At 36.7% G+C, this 25,778-nt stretch overlaps 1 protein-coding gene across 1 annotated transcript; it reads right to left on the bottom strand.

Moving 5' to 3' along the window:
* Positions 1-47: 47 nt before the first annotated feature.
* Positions 48-25,103, bottom strand: LOC109084243 (amyloid beta A4 precursor protein-binding family B member 1-interacting protein). The gene is made up of 14 exons (XM_042714103.1): positions 24,854-25,103; positions 20,749-20,808; positions 20,138-20,237; positions 14,061-14,311; positions 13,109-13,186; positions 11,343-11,502; positions 6,679-6,800; positions 6,000-6,074; positions 5,604-5,747; positions 5,304-5,414; positions 2,851-2,949; positions 2,245-2,368; positions 2,087-2,133; positions 48-856 (listed from the first exon to the last, which is right to left on the bottom strand). The coding sequence occupies exons 2-14, from the start codon at positions 20,806-20,808 to the stop codon at positions 308-310; spliced, it is 1,920 nt and encodes a 639-aa protein (XP_042570037.1). The 5' UTR covers positions 24,854-25,103; the 3' UTR covers positions 48-307.
* Between the last annotated feature and the right edge of the window lie 675 nt (positions 25,104-25,778).

The following is a 25,778-nucleotide window of genomic DNA, read 5'->3' on the forward strand; positions in this document are numbered from 1 at the left end:
TCCCACTGTAAAAACACAACAATAAGGCATGCCAGAATGTTTAACAATTAACTTTGCAAATCCTTATTTATTGACATTTCATTAGCAATGATGATATGGCATATGTATTGTAAATACAGTATCTAATTGATTGCAAAAGAACATATTTACAAATCTTTTTTTGTTTCGTGGTGTAATACAAAACATTTTAAACAACAAAAGAATAAAAGAATCATGTGTGTCCTAATGTCACACCAAAAACTGTTTTGGCGGTCAGTTCCTCAGTCCAACTATAAAAACATGTCAATTAGCTCTATCTGTCTTCAAGTTATTGAGTACGCTTTTTCTGCATTGCTGTCATCAGTTCTGACATTAAGTCGCCACCTGATGGCGCCGCTAGTTGAGGTGTAGTCCTCTTTGGGGGAGGTGGAGCCACTTTTCTGACGGAGCCGGCAGGTTTGCTGGCAGCCGGTGCAGGAGCTGGTGGGGGAGGTGGGGGTGGGGGTGGCGGCGGTGCTCCACCTGCAGATGCAAAGTTTTGGAGAGCAGGCGGAGGTGGAAGAGAGGCAATGGGGTCTGGAGGTGGTGGAGGGAGTGCTTCTCCCCCGCAAGATGAAAAAATAGGTGGTGGTGGAGGCAGGAAGTCAGGGGGCAGCTCTGAGTCTTCTGGAGGAGGTGGTGGAGGAGGAGGCAGGTCATCCATGGGTGGAGGTGGGAAGGAGGATTGTGGGAACTGAGGAGGTGGAGGAAACTGGTTGACTTTGTTTGTGCTGGGAGGAGCAGGGGGAGGAGGAGGCAACATGGGGTCAGGTGGTGGAGGAGGCAGGGTTTCCATTGAAGCCGGAGGTGGTGGAAAAGATGTTTGGTTGCTAGAACCCTTCAAAAACAAACCAAAAATAACATTCAGATGAACTCCAAAAACATTGTGACATTACGAGAAGATTAAAACAGCTCTCAAGGAAGTATATATAGCCTCTTGAAAAAGCAGTGTGCTTAGTTGTATTGAATGTGCACTTGCAGTGTTCTTCAAATCTTAAAAGTATGTTTTATCTGTACGTGCAGAAAATATAATATTAATGAAATAAAAGGTCACTTAAGACTAAAAGTACTTTCATGACTGTATCTTAAAACACTTAAGTACACTTAAAAAGTGCACTTTGTGAAAATGTCAAATTAATCATTTTAATCATATTTTAATCCATTGAAGAGCTTAAAAGAAGTATACTTATTTTGTTTTGTTGACTAACATACTAAAGCACTTGTTTAAATTTGAACTGTAGTGTTAATATATTTTGAATGTAATATATTGCAACTTCATTACAAATGTGTAATTACAGATATATTTAAATATGTGACATACACGTTTCAGTATGAATTTTTGTTTAAGACAATAGAAATAAAAAGACACTAAACTCAAGTCCCACTTAAGTGCATCAAAAAAGCACTAAAGTTCAGCTAATTGCATTTAATATAAATCTAAACTATAATACAATTGTATATATTTGTAATAAGGACTCCTTTTAAAAGTATGCTAAATTGTAATTCTTTTTCACCAGGCTATATTAGATTTTCTGAAGAAGAGTGCACAGAGTGCCTTAAGTTGCAAAAGTTGTTGCTACTGTAGGGTCTTGTAAGTGGTTGCGGGTGCAATGTTACAATATGTGGTTGAAATGATGTTATAGGTGGCTGCTAGGATGATTTAAGATGTTTTGTGGGGTGTTCTGGGTGGCGATTTCTACATTGTTCTGGATGTATGCTAGGACACTTCTAAGTGGCAGCTGTGGCTATTTGCATATTTTTTTGTGGTAGCAAGGGTGTTCCTGGTGGTTTCTATGCAGTTTATTGTGTACTGGATCGTTGCAAGGGTGTTGCAGACCATTTCTAGGACTTGGTGGCTGCAACAGTGATCTTGTTTGTTTTAATGTGTTGCTACAGTATATGGATGCCAGGCCATTGCTATGAGGTTGCTACAGTGTTATGGGTTTTTATCTCATTTTTTTTTTTTTTTTTGGCAGATGAAAAAATGTATTTGATTGTTCAGAAAATAGCAAATCTGTCCTCAACAGGCCACGTAATTTGCAAAAAAAGCTGATTGATTGAGAAGTACCTTGGTCTCCACTGCAGGCTGAGGAGCATGTCCATTTGCAGCTCTGACTGAAAGATAAATACAAACTTTACAAAATGTCCCCAAAATCATTTAATATGTTGATATAGCAAGATCCATAATGCCTTTTATGATGATCTATTGATCTATTGAGTCTCTACCTTTAGGTGTAGGGGAGGGTGTCGATGCGCTGGAGGAGGCCTGGATACTGCGGCTAGCCCAAGTTGCAGAGCCTGCAGCCTTTCTCACAGCAGCCTTGTAGTTGTCATATAACTGCTTACCATACTATGAAGGAAATCATGACAAAACATGACCATTAATTAAGGTAAAAGAATTTAAAGGTCTTAGGGGGGTTCATCAAAAAAAAAAAAAAAAAAAAAAAAAAAAAAAATCTCATTTTTACTCACCTTCAAGATGTTCTAAACCTGTATGAGTTTCTTTCTTGTGTTGACCACAAAATAATATAATATGATGATTGTTGGTGAACTAGAAACTCATACAGTTTTGGAACTCTTTGAGGTTGAGTAAATGATGACAAAATTTGAGTTTTTGGTTGAACTATACCTTTAATACCTAAGGCAAATTAGACAGCTTACAATAGAACCGAACACAACACAGCTATAGTTTACAATGTACAATGTATTTTCATTGTAAACTACAGTTTCTAATGCTAATGCTTCATGTCTTCTTTGCATTTATTAGTATCAACTTTATAAATATTTGGAAAAAAAAAAAAGTTTGCTCTGTGTTTTGGTTTTTCTGCTCACCTTTGCAATACGTATCCCAGTCACCCACAGAGTCATGGTCCACTCATCATCACAGCACAGATACCTGATGTATTGTGATTCTTTTTGAATCTGAGAATGCTGAAAAACAGATCACAGGGAAAAAAATATCAACAACTATGTGCATTGATATAAACATCTGAGAAGTCCAAGATACCTATTAACACTTCATCTGGTTATATTCCCTTTTACATAGGTCTTCAACCCTGCTCCTGGGGACCAACTTTCCCGCAGAGTTCAGCTCCAAACCTAATCAAACACACCTGAACCAACTAATCAAGGTTTTCAGAATCACTTGAAAAGTCACAGGCCAGGTTTGCTGATACAGGTTGGAAAGAAACTCTGGTCTCATTGTAAATTTTCCTAAAAATGCTTTGTTGTTTTTTTCTTAGGCTGGGTAACAACAATTTTTTTAAGTTTTGCTCATATTAGTCTTTCTCCCAAATAGATAGTTGGCAATATAAACATTAGGGGTTGCTTACTGATGTTATTGAGCTGCAGTTTCAAAGCAAATACAGCAGATGGCAGACTAAAATCACAATTTTCATTGCCCGCTCCACTCTAACGCAAAACTTTAACATTAGTCCTAAGTATTGCTGAAAGGGACAGAAACAATTTGCTTCATTATGTGGAATTATTTTATAAATTGTGCAAGAATGCACATCCTTTTTCTATTGGAGTATAGTCTGAGTTGCTAGGTTTATCTTTAAATTTAGTTCATGTATTGCATTTTATTTCTCAGTTGCTTGACTAACATAAAACACAGATGATCCTAAATTAGACAAAGCCTGGAACGCCCTCGGAAAGTATTACAAATCAGTTTGATGATTTGTGTTGCTTTCTTAGCAACAGTTTAGCATGTCAGTGGACCTGGTTTAATCATATAAGGTCTTTTGTCTCCTGTGGATTGATGTTGGTAAAAATGGATTTTTTATTCAATAGAGAAGTTATTGTTACTTTGTACATCAAGAATCTTTAGCCACTGATAGTCTCTCCATGCCTCGTTTTAAATTAGTAGAACAATAACCCAATATTTACACTTTCACCACTTATACATTTTCTTAGGAGAACTGCAGAAAATGTAGCAGTGTAGACTGAAAAAAATACAAAATACTATACTATCTCTTAAATTTAGCTACTTGTCTTGCTACCTAAAGAATATTCATCTTCCATGAAACTTCAAACCCCCATCCCTTTATGTTTTGTGTTGCTACAGCTAATGTCTGCTCTAAACAAGAAAAGATGCTTCCCCAACCACTTCCTGCATTCTAGGAGTTCAAATACGACACATTGGCTTTTATCTTTGGGGGTACTCATTTGGCTAATTATTATACATTAAATCAACAGACAGAGGAGCCACACACCTTGAAATAATTATTGTACAGTTTGTGTTTAGCAGCCAAGGATTTGGGAGTTACACCTACCAGTTTGAGTAGTGGTCTTTTATTGGATACATATAAAAGAGACCCAAGCAGATTTATGGTGCGTAAATAGCAGATTAATGCCCTACTGCCGTTAGTACCTAAGGACTCTGTTATTATGGCACATTACTTTAAAAGCTTAGGTTGCTCCTTAACACATGGCCAGGGACGAGGTCTGGCATTTTTACTACAATAGTAATTAAATAGGAATTTAATTTGGGGATGTTATTTTGGAGCAGTGGAGCATTTTGAAGGGTTGCAGTAAGGTTATCTTCAAGCCTGTGACCTGGTCACACCATTGCACCACATTGCACCAGTCCTTTTACCCACTTAAGTAGGACGCAAGTATATCCTTATATGGACCTGCATAGTTCCGTTGTCTTATAATCTGGAAGTTTAATGCTGAATGTGCTAACTTAAACTAAAATACACTTTAATCTCATTTCTATTCAAACTTTTATGTTGTATCACATTTAAATATATTTGTATTTGTATTATGTATTTAAATTTATTTGTATTTACATCAATGATAATGTTGCATTTTAGTTCATTTAACATTAACATTAAATGTAATATCAAATAACACTGCAGTTAGATCTATAGATCTAGATCTATATAGATTTAGATTTATTGTCAAGTACTTTACATGTGCTTTAGTATATTAGTCAACACATGAAAATAAGTGTACTTTAAAGCACAACAAAAGATTGTTGAAACAGAATGTGTACTCATTAAGTACACTTACAGTAAGTGTCCTCTTATTTCATTAACATATTATCTGCAAGCACAGATTTAATATATTATTATTATTATATTGGATAATATATTATATATTTATTATATTATTTATATATATATATATATATATATGTGTGTGTGTGTGTGTGTGTGTGTGTGTGTGTGTGTGTGTGTGTGTGTCTCCGTGTGTAAGTTTAAGATTCCACATACATTACAAATGCACATTCAATTCAATGAAGTGTGCTTCTTTTTCACAAGGGTGGGGTGAAATCGTACCTTAAGGATGAAGCAGTGGTCTGTTGGTGCTTTGTATTTGATTCTGTATTCTTTGCAGTAGTAGACGTTCACATTGTCAAACTGCACCAAGCACACAAGATCCCGTGAAGCCTGATAATGACAAAGTGAAACCCATTACTCACCAAAAATCTAGTTGCTTGTCATTTTCACCAAGCCAGTTGTTATTTGGTCTGTATAGCAACCCGATGTACATTGAGTTTAATGAGTGAGGATTTGTCTGAACTTCGTGTCTGGTCAAAATACACTGTATGTTTTACTGTCTGGATTGCTTGAGCTGACCTTTGTCTTGCCTTTGGGTGAGTAATACAATCCGGAGGCCCGCAGCAGGAAGTAGCGCTGTTTCCAGGATTTTTTACCATCCTCCTTCAGATACAGAATGCCCTCCAGGTCAGGCACAATGACGGAGGCTCCACAGAAGTTCTCCTACAGACATACAGAACCAGACATGGAGTTTTTCTTCATTCGCTTACACTCATGTCATTCCATATAAAATTCTGCAGAACACACATTGTAATGACATGAGTTGGGTCAGACTTGTTTAGACCTCCATTACTTGATCAAGAGGGTTCCATTATGATGTTAAATATGACACCATTACGTTTCTTTTGATGAATGTCTTGATCTTTATCTTTAGATGAAGTGTCTAAATTATATCAAAGTTAAAGCCAGACTCACCTCCAGAAGTTGTTCTTTGTCTTTTTCTTTCATGTCCTTTAGAGATTTCTTATCCTTTTTCCACATGTAAAAATTCTGTAAAAGAAATTCAAATTCAGCAAAATTTCAGGAATTAATTGTCAAGTATTCTTGTTTGTCATGAGGCTACTTTAAATACAGTTCCTTTTACACAAATGGACACTTCTTCTACCATTAGAGAAAACTGTCAATGTGCTGAGATTAACTGTTTTTCCAATTTCTGTTCCATTTTCACCGAACTTACAGGACACGTGAAATAGAGAAGTTAGTGAATCGTTTTAGTGTTAGAACTGTCACAGTTCTTATAAGCAAAGGAAATACTTTAAGGGAAAACTATCTATTATTTTTAGAGCTTTTCTATTAGGTTTTTTTATTGGTCACACTTTAGTTTCGGGATCAATTCTCACTATTAACTACAGCTTTTCCCTCAGTAAACTCCTAATTTGCTGTTTATTAATAGTTAGTAAAGTAGTAGTTAAGTTTAGGTATGGGGTAAGAGTAAAGGATGTAGAATCCTGCAAGATAAGGCATTAATATGTGCCAATGAACAGCCAATATGCTAGTAATAAGCAACTAGTTAATAGTGAGAACTGGTGCAAGCTATTTATCAGTAATTTAATTTGTATCATCAAGAAGCACAAATAGCTGTTCAAACACTTGCCTGAGGGTTCCTGAACACTTCATACTTGTCTTTTTTCTTTTTTATAATGACTTTGTTTTCAGTGTCCCTTGTCCATGTAGAAAGAGGCTCCACTAGGTTCTCATGGTCCTCAAACCCTCGTTCTGTGGAAAGTTCAAAATCAATTCAAATGTCATCATTTTTGTCCGTACCAAATTCTCCTTTTTATAACTAAATATTGATAGTCGATATTGCCCTCTTAAACTTATGCACAGGTGGTGTAAAGATTCGTTTAACAGACACTCTTATTCACAGCAACTTAAAATATTACTATAAATAAATACATAAACCATGATCTTGGGTTTACCTTGCAGCTTTATCAGCTACAAGCATGGATGGAAAAGAATGTTAACTTTAATTGCCTGCACATTAATACATTAATTAATACACACACACACACACACACACACACACACACACACACACACACACACACACACACACACACATTTTGTTGCTGATTTGCTGAATTTTCACATTCAAATAGACAGGACTTGGTCTTGGCTGCCTGTAATATCTGCCCGGATGCACTATAAAATGAACAGACTAATAAGCTTGAAAGTAAACAGCAAACTCAAATATAGGGCAGAACTTCCTCTGAAAGTAACTGATGTAAGCTGTTTTCTTTTAACATTACATTTACATTTAGTCATTTAGCAGACGTTTTTATCCAAAGCGACTTACAGTACAAATGAGGACAATGGAAGTAATCAAAATCAACAAAAGAGCACTGATATACAAGTGCTATAACAAGTCTCAGTTAGCTTAACCCAGTAGATGTAGCAAGGGCTTTTAAAAAATATAATAAATAAAAAGAAAACAGATAGAATAGAAAAAGAATAGAGCAAGCTAGTGTTAGAGGTCTTTTTTTGCTTTTGTTAATTATATAATAAATTAAAAGAAAACAGATAGAATACAAAAATATTTGGAAGCTAGTTTATATATATATATATATATATATATATATATATATATATATATATATATATATATATATATATATATATATTAAGAATAGAGTTAGAATAGTGAGTGCTAAAGTTAGAGGGTCAAATAAAGATGGAAGAGATGTGTTTTTAGCCGATTTTTGAAGATGGGAACATTTAATTTAAAAGTCCGTAAAAGTGACTTTGTGCTATATTAAATATGTGCTTGCAGATAAAATATTAATGAAATAAGAGGTCACTTACTGTAAGTGTACTTAATGAGACTACACATTCTTTGTTTCAACAATCAAGCGATGTTCACTTGCAGAACACAAGCTTCTAGAGGGCACATAAGTCTGAAGTAATGAATTTAGGTAAAGGGGGTGCAAAGCCAGTGGTGGTTTTGTAAGCAAATATTAATGCCTTGAATTTTATGCGAGCAGCTATTGGTAGCCAATGCAAATTGATAAACAGATGTGTGACGTGTGTTCTTTTCTGGCTCATTAAAAATTAATCGTGCTGCCGCGTTCTGGATTAATTGTAAAGGTTTGATAGAACTGGCTGGAAGACCTGCCAAGAGAGCATTGCAATAGTCTAGCCTGGACAGAACAAGAGCTTGAACAAGGAGTTGTGCAGCATGTTCTGAAAGAAAGGGCCTGATCTTCTTAATGTTGAATAAAGCAAATCTGCAGGAGCGGACAGTTTTAGCAATGTGGTCTGAGAAAGTTAGCTGATCATCAATCATAACTCCAAGGTTTATGGCTGTTTTTGAAGGAGTTATGGTTGATGTGCCTAACTTGATGGTGAAATTGTGATGAAACGATGGGTTTGCTTGAACCACAAGCAGTTCTGTCTTGACAAGGTTGAGTTGAAGGTGATGGTCCTTCACCCAGCAAGAAATGTCTGTTAGACAAGCTGAGATGCGAGCAGCTACCGATGGATCATCAGGATGGAATGAGAGGTAGAGTTGAGTGTCATCAGCATAACAATGGTATGAAAAGCCATGTTTCTGAATGACAGAACCTAATGATGTTGTGTAGACAGAGAAGAGAAGTGGTTCAAGAACTGAGCCCCGAGGCACCCCAGTAGTTAGATGTTGCGACTTGGACACCTCACCTCTCCAAGATACTTTGAAGGACGGTATCTGATAGGTAAGACTCAAACCACTGGAGTGCGGTTCCTGAGATGCCCTTTGCCAGTAGGGTTGACAGAAGGATCTGGTGGTTAACCATGTCAAAAGCAGCGGATAGATCAAGCAAGATAAGTATTGAAGATTTGGATTCCGCTCTTGCCAGTCTTAGGGCTTCAAAATCTCTGAGAGCAAGGCAGTCTCAGTTGAATGTCCACATTTGAAGCCAGATTGGTTGCTGTCAAGGAGGTTGTTCTGTGTGAGAAAGGCAGAGACTTGGTTGAACACAGCTTGTTCAAGTGTTTTTGCAATGAAAGGAAGAAGGGAAACTGGTCTGTAGTTCTCTAAAAGAGATGGGTTAAGGGTGGGTTTCTTAAGTAGTGGAGTTATACGAGCCTGTCTAAATGTTGAGGGAAAAAACATAAGTGTAGAGGGTTATGTTAATGATGTGAGTGAGTGCAGGTACAACTGCAGGAGAAGTGGCTTGAAGGAGATGAGATGGAATAGGATCAAGCGGACAAGTAGTAGGATGATTAAAAAGGATGAGTATGGAGACTTCTGCCTCAGAGAGTGAAGAGAAGGATGTGAATGAGTGTATGTTTGCTGGTAATATGTGCTTGACGGATTGTGGTGTGAAAAATTGTGCACTGATGTTTGTAATTTTATTAATGAAAAATGTGGCAAAGTTGTCAGCTATTAGAGTTGATGCAGGAGGGGGAGGAGGAGGACAAAGGAGCAAGAAAATGTTTTAAAAAGCATGCGAGAGTTAGACGAATTGTTAATTTTGTTATGGTTGTATGTCCTTTTAGCAGTGGAGACATTAGCAGAGAAGGAAGAGAGGAGTGACTGATACACATTAAGGTCAGTAGTATTTTTGGATTTGCGCCACACCCTTTTAGCAGCTCTAAGCTTAGAATGATGTTCGCGTAGAACATCAGATAACCAAGGGGCAGAAGGGGTGGTACGGGCTGGCCTGGAAGACAAGGGGCAAACAGTGTCTAAACAAGATAAAAGAGTGGAGCAGAAAGTATCAGTACCACTGTTAGCATCAAAAGATGATGTTTTTCAACTGTTAACATGACTTTAGCTTGTTTTTTGGATTGAAGCTGAAAGATCTCCTGCAAGTATTAACACAATTTTTATATATTTAAATAACTTAACCAAAATAACTTGAGAAATAACACTTTAGATTAGGGAACATTAACTAGCTGCTTATTAGCATGCATTTTAGCAACATATTGGCTGTTTATTAGTACTTATAAAGCGCATATTAATTCCTTATTCTAGATCCCTTAACCCTACTCAAAACCTAAACATAACTACTACAAACAACTACCTTACTTACTATCAATAAGCAGCAAAACATATTAAACTCATTAACCAAATGCCAGATTTTTACTGTATGCACCTCCCATTGCATCAGTGCCAACCCAGACATGTACTATGCTGTTTGCAACCTCTCAGATTCTTAGTTAAAGACCACATATACTGATTAAAAACTGGAATGAAGAGATCTTCTGGGTGGTCTGATGTTTGGTGTGGTTACTAGAATTAAACTGATGGTGTGAGTCTGCTTCACAGGCAATAAAGGGAAGGTATTTTCCCTGAGCATATGTGTGATTTACTGTGTGTGATGAGAGCACACTAATAGACGGGAGAGATGAGCTGTATATGTGGACAGCAAGAAACAAAAATAGAGTATGTAAATATACTGTGCCTATGTTTCAGAGCTGTTTAGATGTCCCTTCATCAGACCTTTTCCCTCATGATAATAAGTCACTCAGCACTCATCAGGCGAGGATGACGCTTCTCTAAAATTAACCTGGGTGTAACAAAGATCTTTAACAGTTAAACTTTGACTCTGTTTCTAACCCTGGTGAGTTCCTGTACCTTGTGTACTTTTGCCTACATTGCATTTACAGCTCATTTTCAGTGAGAGATGCCAGTAAAAGGCGGCATGAGAGACAGATACTTTTGACAACAAAGTGGTCAAGTGCCAACTGTTAAACTATAATAGTTGGTTTCCACCATTCCATGTGTTCCATGTGTTCTTTAATCTTGTGAAAACTGCACTAGGAGCACTTAAGTGGCATTTTTATTTAATTAATAATACACTTCTTCTCCGTTTTTGTTTTTAAATATACTTTTAGGTTTAGTGTACATTCTATACAATTATGTGCACTTCTTTTTCTCTAAGGATGAGAACAAATGGAATGACAAAATACATCCAGACTATTCATCTAAAATTTGGCAGTCAGAAAGCAAACATCCGGTAATGGCTCTAGATGAAGCCTCACAGCAGACAGAGAAAGAGAAATTGGGGATTTCAATCACAAGGTCTGTATTTCCTCATGATAAGGAGGATGAGTGATGGTGTCTAGGGCAGTACATTAAACCCACCTGTCGTTTGCTGTATGAGAGTGAATGTTTATAGTGGTATTGTACTGTATGTCAGTTCTGTTCTGTGAGCTCACTGGAGCCTGGCTGTCAGCGCACCAGTAAAAACACACTTCATCATCTTTGCAAAATCCAGCCTTATATAGCTGATGACAACTGAATGGTGTGTATGTGTGTACATGGATGATACTCACCAGTCTGTAAGTCAGGGTTGGTCTCGCACACAGACCAATCCACATTGCAGTCACAGTGGGTCTTCTCAAACAGGTTGTCTATCACATCTCTGACTGTTTGTCTCTCATCCACCATCAGAGTCTTTGAGCTGCCATCCATAATCTCCACTTTTACAACCAGCTATCACAACAAACCATAAATAACAAGGTTAACCTCAATTAACGCATGTTTGTTAGTTTGTAGTGATTGGCATCTGCTTTTCATGGAATTATGGCATAGTTTATTGACATCTGTGCGACAAAATCTTTGCATGCCCAAAAAGACTGTAAAACAAAAACTGATCTGATGCTTTATATGTTGGTCAGATGGTTTCATCCCGTTTAAGGGAGTGGTTCTTGGCCAGAATATTCTGCAAAGTGGACCAAATGGAACTTCTGGCTAAACAAAACTATAGTTGAAATCTAAATAGTTTAAGGAGCCTGATGGGTACACCAGCATAAGCACATGCTGGTGAAAAGGCATGCTGGTCTTTTCAACCAGGTCTATGCACAGATGTTTGGAAGACATAGATATAAATGTCTTATAGAAGGATACATTTTAAGTGAAACAGATGGGAAGGATAAATGACAATAAATTTAAGGGAACTACTGGCTCTGCAAAGGCATGTGAACTGAACAGGGACATATCAACAGCCATGCTAAAAGTGTAGCTTAGAGCATTCACAACCGTCTCATTTTGATTGGAGTCATGGTTTGTACAGACCACATTGTTCAGTTATTGTTGCAACTTCTGTTCTCGGTGAACCACTTTGAGTAGCCTACTTTAGATCACTCAGTTGAGACATTAAGTGTGGGTCATGTAACCTATAACCAGACTAATTAAATACAGGTGCATCTCAATAAATTACAATGTCATGGAAAAGTTCATTTATTTCAGTAATTCAACTCAAATTGTGAAACTCATGTATTAAATAAATTCAATGCACACAGACTGAAGTAGTTTAAGTCTTTGGTTCTTTTAATTGTGATGATTTTGGCTCACATTTAACAAAAACCCACCAATTCATCTCAACAAATTAGGATATGGTGACATGCCAATCAGCTAATCAACTCAAAACACCTGCAAAGGTTTCCTGAGCTTTCAAAATGGTCTCTCAGTTTGAGTAAATACAGAGACCTGAGAAGAGTTGAAACCAAGTTAACCGAGAACTGAAGAGAGTTGAGTCCAAGTCAAGAAGATGGATCTCTGGAGAAACATCTAAGAAGTAGCTGATCTCACTTCAAGAGCCAGAGTTACTAAACAGGGCAAATTAGTGTGAAAATGCATCTCATGAACGCTGATGGGAGTAGAAAGTTCTGTGGTTGATCTAACAGCAATGCACAAATTAAAGAACACAGATGCAGGAGCATTACAAGACATGCTTAAAGGGCATTAAATAATGGTACAAATGCCAGTAAATTGACTAATGAAAATTTTATGCAGAAATGTTGCATGTTTTGTTTAAATATTCTCTTCCCATAAATTTTGTGTCTGAAAGGGAGACTTTGAAAAATGCATATACAATTTCTACCCCACAACATTGAATGATGCCATGAAAAAGACCTATATTTTTGCAGTTAAATGACTCACATTCTTGATAAATTGATTTAGAAACTTAGTCTTTAGCTGTTTTGGAATAATCAAAGCCAGCTTGAATCATCATGAGCAGTGGCTGACTGCAATGAATAATAAAATCATTCAAGTGTATTTAAGATGGGAAAATTATTAAAACAACTGTATCTCTCACCTTTTTCACTTTGGCCTCCTTTAGCTTCTCCAAAGCAAGCTTGATTTTATCTGCTTTGATCTGTTCCTCTAGTTCTTCCTGAGGGAAACAAAATGATCATTACCTAACAGACATAACAATATATATCAGTGATTTTTGGAGTGATCTGAACTTAATCGTGGTTTCATGGGGTCAATGTGACATTAAAGGGCTCTACATATGGGAAATGCAAGGTTTTATTTTGACTCTCCACAGAGTCTAAAAATGACAAGAGTTGTGTTGTCTAGTTTTGCAGTCTCAGAGAGTCTTAACTGAAATAAAACCTCATATGGGCTCATTTTGAACGCTCCAACAGCAGCTCTGCACAATGTACAAAGTAGACTTAACGTTAGCAGGATTCTAAGCTAGTAATGTGATTAGCATTAAATATATACAAATGTTTTCACATGTGTACAATAGCCTATCCCACAACATCGCCAGGAAGGGTCAGTTATGCTGCCCAACTTGTTGAACAGCCTTCTCATCTGAAGTAGGCTACCTATGTAATTATTTAAAGTGCTTGCTAGGTTGGCACCTCACTTAAGGTTTTGAAACAGAGCTGATCTACATTATAAAACCATCTGGATATCTCCTGTTGTACATTCCGCCAAGCACTGGGCTAGAAATAAAAATACAACAACAACAACAAAAAGAACCCTCAATGAATATCAGGCTGAGCTAACATTGCAATCATGAGGATAATTACATTTTATGGTTAGGCTTTTTACATGCTGAGTAGAAATGGATACTCTAGACATTCATTAGGTTCATATTGCAGTTTTACAGTGTTGGCTGCACTTAAATTCCAATATATATCCACTCACATCTGTTGTTTTGGCCAGGTTGTGTTAAAATAAACCCTGTAACCCTCAACTAAGGATGTGTTAACCACACGAGGCCTGTGGGTGTGCAGACCATTCAGAATGCTACTTACTTTTGAGGGTTTGGAGGTGGGTGGTGGAGGTGTGGCTGCAATGGAGTTGGAGGAAGTTGCTTGTCTTAAGGTGCTAGACGATCCTGGGAAGCTTAAATTACTCGGAGGCTGTGAGGGTATTGGGGCAACTGGAGCTGACCCCTTCAATGTATCTTTTTCTGTGGCAAACTTTTCCTCAGTGGCACTGATATCTGCCACCAGGTCAGCCATCAAGGCATCCAAGTCATTGTCTTCCAGATCATGTAGGGATGCTTTAGAGGAACACAGGGTCACAATGTGGAGAGAGAGAAAAAAAAAGAAAGTCACATTGTTGACAACATTCTCGGGGGGGGGGGGGGGGGGGGGGGGGGGGGACAAAATATCACAACCTGATCTCATGACAAGACCTAAGTGTGCTTTATCATATGAATTGTAAAATATGATATAAACATAAGATTTATAAAAAAAAATATAATAATAAAAAAAATTATAATAATAAACATGAAGGTCCACCCCAACCCCACCGTTGGGGCATAAGTAAATCGTACGAAAATGTACAAATGAGATACAAATTTACGAACATACCTCCAATCCTAGGAGCAAACAGTTATTTATTGTAGCTAACCCTAAAGCACAGCATTATTTCAACAGCATTGCAACAAGTTGATAAGTCAGATGTCTTCACTGAAATGTATGCATATAAATAAATAAAATAACAGTGCTGTCAAAATTAGTGGATTAAACCATACAATTAATTTTTACAGTTTAACACGTTAAAAATATTTAACACAATGAACGCAGTTGGCCAGCCTACACACAGCTGCTGCTTCTGTCTATTTTTTTCTTGACAAGAATTGCGTTTATTTAGACGCAGAACGTCTTTATGACCACATCAAATGGGAGACTTTTCAGACGCACACCACAACTTCTCCTCAGCGCCAGGTGCTACAGGTGACAAAGAGCTTCATTAGAACAACAGTGAGCTCCGGTCAGATGAGATGTTCTCAGCCCATATGTCTAGGGTTGCCAACCGTTCTGTATAGGCTAATACGGAGATTTCCCATATTAAAGGCATATGGCGTATGACCACCTAGACCAGGGGTCGGCAACCTACGGCAATCGTGCCAACAGTGGCACGCAGAGGGATAATCGCTGGCCGGCGAACAATAGGGAAAACTGCATACTGACATACATTTTGAGGTAATAACTTATCATAGTCACACAGCCTGTTAGGAGCTATAAATACTATAAAAGTGTGAGAATTAAATTGTACTAGTCTACACATGCGCACGACAGCTGCACATACTAGCCACTTCAGATCAAAGCAGCGGTCTAACAGCGCTCCTCAATGTCAAAATGACTGAGATGGCCAATCAAATCAAAGCAGGTTGGGTTTACGGTTCACAGAAGCAGAACGCAAAGCGTCAGTTTAACGTTAAAGAGTGCGAGGTAAGATAAAGCTGCAAATCACTTAATATTAGTCAACTTTTATTGATACGTTTACGATAGAAATGTTAGATGACCGACAGCTATATCCAGTGATGCAAACTACTTTATTTTATTTTCTTCTCAAATATGGCCACTTGATTTTGAGAGAGAGAGAGGGGTGTGTAAATTGTATCTCTCTACAAACAATGAAGCTGAGTTTAGTTACTTCAAAAACAGTGATTTTACCCCCTCCTTGCTGAGAAATATAATGTAGCGATTCAGTATCGATTACTAAAAGTCGCGTGGCAGCACTTACAACAAGTTTATGAGCTTCTGAATGTTACTTTTTGCACAGCGCAATCTAAGATCTGTGTGCCAGTAGTGTGTGTGTGCACGCAATTAAAGCAGCACATTAATATAGAACGGTGATTAAACTGAACGGTTTTAATGCATTGGCCTTGTCACACACACACATACAGTGATGTTTAGTATGGTCACACTGTATATCTTTTATTCAAGAAATTTTTGAAAAGTTTAAAAAACAATTTATGAAAAAATCTTCAGAAACTATTTGCATGAAAACCAAATAGGCCTATTGTTTTTTTATAGTATCATTTAAAAATGTGTATGTACTGTACAAAGCGTTAATGCATTCTGTATAATAGAGAATGCATTATGGGGATGGGGAATGGGCTTTTTGGAAAAGTGTTTGGATGGGGATTTTAAAAATGTGTGGTGATGGTGATTGTTGGCAAGGTGGCTAACCTAGACCATACAAATGACAAACTCTAAACTGAGAATTAATCATTCTTTTTGGACAAGGGTTTGACTTGTGAATCCTCTGACAGCTGGTCGCTACTGCGATAATGGCAATTCCCTTCACCGTTCGTGTTTTGACTTCAGCAAATCAGTTTTGGTAAATGTTAACAACGTGATTATTTTTCATGAGTCCAACATCCAGCCACGCAAGAAAACATGAGGGAAGATTTGATCAATGAGGGAAGTTGTCTTTCACTATTGTAGGTAACGTTGTTAAATAGATAAAAACATTTATTACACAGCTCTGTGGAATACTTGATTCTGATTCGTCAGCCGCGACATTCTGATAACAACTGGTAAAAGCTGATAACACAGGCTCATCCGGGAAACTGAAGTCAGCACTATTCACTTGCTAGGAACAGTTTTTCTTTTTGGAAGCTTTACATTTGGTTAGCCAATAAAATATTAAAACTCAATTCAATATGTGTACAATTATTCAATTATGTCATGCTGGTATAGCGGACTCACTCTATCATTTCATACAAACACAGCTGCTGCCATTTTGCGACTATAAGATAACTAACAAACTGGTAAGGTTTTAAAACATTTTTGTCTTAAAGGGGTCATATGATGCAATTTAAAATTTTTCTGTCTCTTTGGAGTGTTACAAGCTCTTGGTGCATGAAGAAGATCTGTAAAGTTGCAAAGACTAAAGTCTCAAATCCAAAGAGATATTCTTTATCAAAGTTAAGACTCTGCCACGCCCCCCTAAAACGGCTCATTCAAACACGCCCCCACATATCTATGTCACTATGTGGAAAATTTGCATAATGCCAAATGTTTACTCAAAGAAAGAAGGCGTGGTTTCAGTAACCACAGTTAGTGTTGATGCAGCCATGTCAGGGAGATGCTGTGTGTATCTAGACGAAAGCAAAAGCACTGTATTTGGCCTTCCGAAAGTTGATGCATTTAGGAATCTTTAAGATTACTTACAACAGAACAGCAACGCATTTTATGGATGACCGTTTCGTGAACCTAGGAGAGGAAGTAATTCTGACTTCGCTACGACAATCTGGTGCTTCTGAATCAGCTTCTGTAAGCATGTTTTGTTATTAGTTTAAGTATTTGCTATTGAATGTTCAAATACAGAGTTTTGCCAATAGTATCTATGCGTCGTGTGTGTGTGTGTGAGAGAGAGTGAGAGAGTGAGAGAGAGAGACAGAGTCACATCACAGGGGAGTCAGCTGTCTTAACCGTCCGTGGCTTGTGTACTGCAAATACATACAAGCTTCATCACTGTGTCTGTCCCGTGACTCTGTTCCCCTTTCAGGCTTGAACTGATGGTAAAGCTAAGGACATCATTAACTGTCTTTACATTTATTTTGAAAGATGAAGTCCGCGATTATGGAAAGGGGCGTTACATTTCCAACGAGTGCTTGCTGTATTCGGCCAATCACAATGCACTGGGTCAGTTGGCCAATCAGAGCAGACTGCTCTTGTCAGAGGGAGGGACTTTGTAGAAAACGACGCATTTGAGAGAGGCGGGGCATAGAAGACCTACAATAATGTACAGTATTTGAAAAATAATGTTTTTTTGAACATTAAAGCATGTCAACATATTCTGTTACATCAAACACACAAAATAATGATCTTTAAAAAAGCATCATATGACCCTTTAAATCAATATCTTTTATCACCTTAATTATTTATGTGATGAAATGTTGTGTAACAAGTTGTTTGACTGCAACGTAAACTTCATAAACCGTAATCTCTAGTTCAATCCGGCGGATGACGTTGGATGTAGCTTAAGGTCTGGTGAGAAGTGATGAATATGGAAGTGCAGCAGAAAGCGCAAAACAAATCTGGTCATGAATTAGAAGTAAAAAACAAAGATTTGTAATGAAAAATGTTGAAGGATTTTCATGTAAGCCAAGAGGAGACTGGTTTTCGTTTGCTAAAGTATGGAAACTTTGCTCCTGTAAACAAACGTTGGTTCTCACGAGACTACCATATTCTCACTGGTGTTGTGCTGAATTCTCAACCTGGTCTCATAAAAATACGTACCTCTGTGCACTTTTTGTGCAACACCATTTTTACGTACCTTACTGCACGTTTCGCCGCAGTTTCAAAGAGAAATGTCCACTGAGTGATATAGGTATGTATTGCTGTGTTTTTATTATGTTGTTTCTGGTAGGAATTGCAGCGGTTCAGATTTCAAAAAAGCCTCAAAAAGTCCTCAATTAACTGTGTGACAGCACTTTATCACTTTATATCACTTTATCACTTTAATACTACACACAAGTTTTCTTCATTTGCCTGTCAGTTCCTGGTTCTGTCAGTCGAGTCAAATGTGTTATTTGCAATGATTAAATGTGATGAGTGTGTGTATGTGTTAACCTGCTTGTGAACTCCGAATCTCTGTTGATTTCATTTAAGATTTCTGAGCAACGTTGATGCGTTGATGTAGCCTACACTAACCAGCTTTTGGTTGTTTGTCCCAGGTATGTTTTATATTCACATTTGTCATGTTCTGTGTAAAAATATATTAGCCGAATTGAGTGTTAGCATTAACACGTGCTATATGCTCGCACGTGCTGAACTGAGTAACTGCGCCATTTTATGCCTGAGTTCTTCTTTTTCTGTATTTCATTTATACAAAAATATGCAAAATGATGGTTACTTAAGGTTATAGTTTCTCTGTATTTATGTGAAGTGATGAGAAATGAGAATAGAGACAATGATTTATATTTTTTCTTTAATGCATGTTTTATTTTGAATTTTATTCCACTATATGTTCACGATCACTTTGTAAAAATGTATTACCAGCAGAGCCTCACATCTCTCGCTGCTGATTTTCTGAGCAACGTTGATGCGTTGATGTAGCCTACACTAACCAGCTTTTGGTTGTTTGTCCCAGGCACAGTAAAGCAAGATTTGAGTAACCATCCACCTGCCTTCAGTGTGATTCCATCCACACACACACACAGTCACAGATAGATAGATAGATAGATAGATAGATAGATAGATAGATAGATAGATAAGCCCCTTTCACACTGCACGTCGGACCCGGCAAATTGCCGGAACATTGCCGGGTCGACTTCTGTGTGAAAGCAAACACGTCCCGGGATTGATTCCGGGATTGAACCCGGGTCGGGGAACCTAGTAACATTGCCGGGTTCAGTCCCGGAACGAGCGCTGTGTGAACAAAAGCCAGATCTAATGCCGTGTTGTAGTGATGACGCGCGTTATCGCGCGACTCTTTCAGCGTATTTTGAAGGCAGATCAACGTTCGCGATTAAACAAATATGTGCAAACTGTAACTAAGCAGAGATCAGTTAGTTCCTCACTTTCCGCGCTGAAGCTGAGATCGTTCACCAGCTTCAGTGAAAGTTAACGTGCCTAGCATTTTCGACTCGTACATTACACGTCACACCCTGATGTCACGTGTCTTTACGGGACCTTTACGGGTTGTGTGTGAACGCACACACATATTCCGGGTAATCACTGGCAGTGTGAAAGTGCAAAATCTAGTGACCCGGGTACAAATGCCGGGACACATTATCCGTGTATTTGCCGGAATCGCAGTGTAAAAGGGGCTACAGATAGATAGATAGATAGACAGATAGATAGATAGATAGATATAGTTTTTTAGCTTATCAGAGTACAACTTCAGAGCTGAACGAGGACAATATGTAAGCTATCCAGGCTTTGGTTGCAGACATATTGTAGAGAAACATTCTTCACTTCAAACAACTGTGCATCTTTGGGCTTTGGGCCCTCAGACATAATTTATAGCAATTTTATAGTTAATTCATCTCTAATTTCCTTCAAAAAGCAACACTTGATGAATCGAACCTTTTAGTTGAAATAATGTAGTAAAAAAAAAAAATATGATAAAATATTTTGTTTACCATTGAAATCTGTAAAACCAACGGAAAAATTCATTTCCTGAGGGCCAGGAATGGTGGGAGGTTTAGGCAAAGGTGCAGACTCTGCTTCTTCTCCCAAACTCTGTAAAATGACAAATGAGGAACAAGTCATGTAAAAGACAAATATGGAAGCTATTTTGTTTTAACTACAGAACAAACAGCAAAGGAACTATCCTCTTATTAACATGCATATGTGAAATATATTAATCTTAATATATGTGCTTCCTGCTTTTGTTCCATATTTTGTGGAACTTTTTTTTTTTTAAATATAACTATTTATGAAGCTATTTTCATATATATATATATATATCTATATATATATATATATACATATTATATATATATATATATACATATATATATATATATATACAATATATATATATATATATATATATATATATATATATATATATATATATATATATATATATATATATATATCTATATATATATATATACATATATATATATATAATATATATATATATATATATATATATATATACATAAAAGCACATAAAGGTATACATTGCACAGATGAGACAGGTTTTCCCTCTTGAAGATATGAGACACATCCATAGGAAACATACCTGCGTTAGGAGATCCATCTCCTGCAGCATGTCGCTGAACATGGCATCAATGTCATCCATCTGCAACAGGAATAGTTGGAAGATGAGAATTTACATCTTTAGAACAAGTCATGCAATAGGATTATGAAAAACTCTGCTTAAGACTGTAAATAATGTAAGCGCAGCACGGAAAACACAAAGAGAGAACAGAACACAGAACTTCAGGTGTGAACACAGGCCTAGTTTTAACAAATGTATTCTGATCATTAAATGTAAATGCAAACATATTTTCAGTGTTATTTCATTTATTATTTATTATTATGTCCATATGCAATACTTTCTGGAATAATGGATTCTGTTTGGTAAATTGATAAGTCAAATATTTGCTAAGACTTTAGGTGATGTAGTTACATATTACATGTACTTACTTTAGTTATACCGGTAAATTATGCATAATTACAAGTAACCCTAAATCAAACCCTATCCCTAACTATAACCCTATATTAAGTACATATAGTTACTTACTTAGTACAAGTTCATATGATTAAACTATAACAACGTCACCTTAATAAAATAATAAATAGCAACCAAATGTTTTTTTTATATAGCTACTAAACTGGAGGTTTTCATCATCGCCCATGGCAACATACTTTCTCCTCGTTGTGTTAAACCAATGTGTCTTATGAGCTCATAGTGTTTATGAAACGTGATAACATGAATACTCATGCATGCAAACATCCTAACTATGTTTGATTCTACATACAGCTGTGAGTCAGCATTCTCAGATGAACATCATTAGACCAGTTACTTATCCATTCACCAGTGATTTTATGCCCAAAAGTCTTACATTTTGTCAGGAGAAAGGAAGGCTCATTCCATCACTAAATCAAAAGATCTTAGACTGAATCTTAAACAAGAAAACAACAGAATCAATTATGCTAACTTCAAATATAAGACAAATTCGAATTCTGCTGTAAATTCTGTGCTTTTTTGATTACAGCAATGTGTGTTTGGGTTTGTTATTTATATAGAGCAGAGTACCTCTGCACAAGTAAAAAAAAAAACTAACCCAAAGCTAAACTTTGCACAATATCCATACAGAAGCTAGAGATAAAAATGTGGCTTGCATAACTCATTCTTTGCCAAGACATGCAGAATCTTGTCCATGAATGCTCAGTACTACCTGAGTGTACAATATTACAGAAAATATGAATTGCATGCAAATTAATGTTGTTTGTCTCGTTCTTTTGTAAATTTATAAATCAGTTCATGTTCTAGATTAAACTTTCCTTTTCTCGCAGTTAAAATATATAAGCCAGTTTAAGATCTGTTAACGGTCTACACTTCTGATTATTATTATAGCTGCCTGCATTTCAACTAGAAAAAGACAAACAATGTCTGTGAATCTTGGACCAAAATACCCAACTGTGGCCTACTTCCTCCTTTTTCTCCCACATTCAGCAATTTGTTTGTGCAACCGTTTTGAATTTATGCACATTATCACTTTTTAAACATCGACGTCTGGTTTGTATCGCATGGTTTGTGCCATAGAGATAAATGAATCCTTTAAATCATGTAGCTTATTGAGAAGAAGCATACTTTTCAAAGTTTTTCTCCTGGTGGATGATAAAACAGGCAAATCCATAGACTTACACTGAGGGAGGGATTAAAGCAATATTGGGAGGATCAGAACTACAATAGTTTTTTCTTTTATTGAATCTTTTAAAATAAATAAATAATAATTATAAATAAATGATTATGTTAAAAATTACATTTGTACTTTTATTTTTTATTTTACTTGAACACAACAATACAACACCGGCGATTCTTCATTACAATATGAGCAAAACTCCAACAAAAACATGTTCAGCCTATTTTATGTCAGACTCAACTGGCAGAGTCTGAACCACCAGCACCTGCGAGTAAAACAATGCTCTTGTATAATGAAGCACTGCCGTGCAAGCAGTAAGAGAGCTGTTTCTGTGCTGCTACACATGGGGAAGTGGTTACAGCGATTTCCCCTCACAAGATGTTGAAAGCATCAAAGTTTCCAACAGGAAACAGATGACACTCATTATCTCTATGCAGCTATCACAACGCACTGTCTTTTTCCAAACAACTGACAAGTATATGCATCAATATATTATCAGTATATATAAACATTAAAATATAAGCAAATGTCTTAGATTTATGCTACATCGACGATTTGATATACCAATACAGCAAAAACTGAAAACATGCAATTGCTTAGCATTAGTCATGTTGAAACCTTGCGTCAGAGTAAATGTTTGGGGATATGTTCGAGGTGATAAGGTCAGAAGTGCTAGCTGTCGATTTCAAGGTATATTTTCTGCTTCAAGAAAAAAAAAAAGATTTTGTTTTGTTAAGTGTTATGGGAACTATAATATTCCATAGCAAGGGCATCTGTGCAGGATTTGAAGTCTGGAAAGCTCAGTGTTTCCATTTGTTTTATATTTTATATAATTAAATATCAAGGACATTATTTAATTATACTGCAGTCAAACCGGTCTTACTGCACCTTGCAGGATAACTGTAACAAAGTCCTGAATTGTGTTGATGGATATATTTCATTTCATTAACTGATAGTTGGCCCAAGTACAACTCCTACTAGCTTACTGTGTGTCCCTTGTGAAAAAGAAGTACACTCTTATATATTACATATATAGCATATAGCAAAGCACATCTCTCTTCGACCATCTGCTCAATCTATGTCATAATTCATAATCTGTATAGAATGAAAAGTACAAAATTAGTTACAGTATATGCCTAAATTGACTTTGGAGTTCAAATATCACCTTAAATGCAATAGTACTAGTGATGCTTGCCTTATCAAACACTATCAATAAGAGTTGATTCCTAAACAAACAGACTAAATATTTGGTAACACTATTTTAAGGACCAATTCCCACTACTAAGTAGTTGCTTATTAGCATGTATATTATAGCATATTTACTATTTAAAGCACATAGTAATGCCTTATTCTGCATGACCATATTTTAGATCCCATAATCATACCCTATACCTATACTTAACAACTACCTAACTATTGATAATCAGCAAATTAACAGTTTATTGAGGAAAAACTCTGTAATAGTCAAATGGGTTTCCTATTAAACGTTTTACCTAATATGTTGACCTTTAAATGTCATTTTTGAGGCTGCAGTCTTGTTAGCATTTACCACAGAGTTAAATGTTAATGTAAAAAAAAAATAATAATAACTTAGCTCCTTCTCACAGTTCTCTGAGTAGCCTAGTAGCTATAATGTTGCTGCAGTAATGCTTTTTAAAATAACATGAGATGAGATGCTATCATTCCTTAGTAGTTACTTCAGTCGGAGGAAAACAGTAATTACAGACCCAGATAGACTGTTGATTTTGGGGTAACCTGACAGAAAAACAGTGTGTTTGATGAAGAAACAAACAGGAGACTGTTTTAGTTCAGCGTGTGTGCCGTTCTGTGATTCCTGTCACAGTGCTTGTATACTTTCGCTGTTATGCTTAAAACACTAAACCATAAGTTCAGCCTGAGACAAAAAAAAAGAGTATTCTTTGAGGCTAAAACTTATGCATGTGGAATATTTTTTCTGGATTAATTTTTGTAGATGTATTTCTGATTACTTCAGTGGATAGTCCAAAACTATTAGACACTGTGTTTTAGCAAATATCACACTGATATGGGTGTGGTGTTATTTGTTCTGTTTGCTGTGTGAAACAATGTTATGATATAATGATTTAATTGACAATTAATCCAGTGAGAAGAGAAGAGTCAGTAGTTTGAGATATTTTCCACAGTGCCTTCTGCCTAGTTTAAACAACATTGGTCAAAAGCAAATCTGCCCATGTCATCTTTATGTCTGGACCCTAAACAATAATCAAATATACTGACTCACATCCTCAGTACAACATACAGGTATAGATACAACATCCTGGTCTAGCCTTTTAACTCCTTTGAAATTACATTTATTTAAGTCTTAGGCACCAGAAACACTACAAAATCATCTTGTTACTTGATTATTGTCAGCTGTAACAAGTATTTGAACAAAATAGAGAACACACTGAACCTAGTACTGGAAAAAGTATTTGTCTGAGGAAAACCATCACTTACCTTGTTTTTCTGGCAGCTTTAATGACTAGGTGAAGAGGTCATAAATAAGTTTTCTGTAAAATGCCTCTCTTTCCTGTTTAACGGTGGACACCACCCAACCCACATGCAGCAGGGTGCTGAGCTGTAGCGCTTTTGTATGTTAGTCACTGGCACTTCACTTCACTTACTTCCTGCCTGACACGGAAGTTCAGGTCTAAACCTGCTTCTGCATTCCATCTGATGCTGAAAAGCAGTTGCACACAAGTGCGCAGCTGAGATTATGTATGAAACAAGCCAAACAGAGCTAGTTTATTATTTCTCTTTAGATTCCATATTGGTCAATGATTGATAAGCATTTCTCTCTGTTAATGATTAATTGTTTTGCATGTCTGCTTTTTGTCAGCAATGACACGTGCTTCAATACAAAATGAAATGCTAGTGCATTTTTGTTGTGAAGCCAATTGCATGCCTTAATGAACTATACAAAGTATTAATGTTATAGAAACAGTTCATCCAAAATTAAATGTTGCTGAAAATGTACTTAGGAGTTTGTTTCTTTATCAGAATAGGTTTGGAGAAATTTAGCATAACTTGACTTGCAGTGAATGGGTGCGACTTGGAAATCTGTTTGAATCGAGCAAATCCTTCATTATGGTGTTTTAACTTTAAATCCCTTGTTTGTCAGACTCGGTTCTGTGTTTTGTGTGTGTTTTGCTCCTCATGTGTTTCCTATGCCCATATTTGGTTAGTTTCCTGTTCCTGTGCTGATTATGTTGATTTTATCCCAGGCGTTCCCTGTGTAATTTCCATTGATTCCCGGTGTGTCTTGTCTTTCTGTTATCCTGTTCAATGTATAAATAGTGTTTCCTGTGTTTAGTCCAGTGTCTTGTATTGTTTGTCAACTCCTTGTGCTATGTGTGATTCTGGTGATATGAAGAAATTCCTT

Source organism: Cyprinus carpio, chromosome A24 (genome assembly GCF_018340385.1).
Source record: "Cyprinus carpio isolate SPL01 chromosome A24, ASM1834038v1, whole genome shotgun sequence".
NCBI lineage: Eukaryota > Metazoa > Chordata > Actinopteri > Cypriniformes > Cyprinidae > Cyprinus > Cyprinus carpio.

What these genes read in the sequence shown, in the direction of transcription:
- LOC109084243 (XM_042714103.1), bottom strand. Translation starts at nt 20,808, where the DNA reads ATGGATGACATTGATGCCATGTTCAGCGACATGCTGCAGGAGATGGAT. An exon ending in CAACCCTGACTTACAGACTG is followed by an intron (nt 6,801 to 11,342) that starts GTGAGTATCATC and finishes AACTTTCCACAG; the next exon opens with AACGAGGGTTTGAGGACCAT. An exon ending in AGCCTGCAGTGGAGACCAAG is followed by an intron (nt 857 to 2,086) that starts GTACTTCTCAAT and finishes TTGTTTTTGAAG; the next exon opens with GGTTCTAGCAACCAAACATC.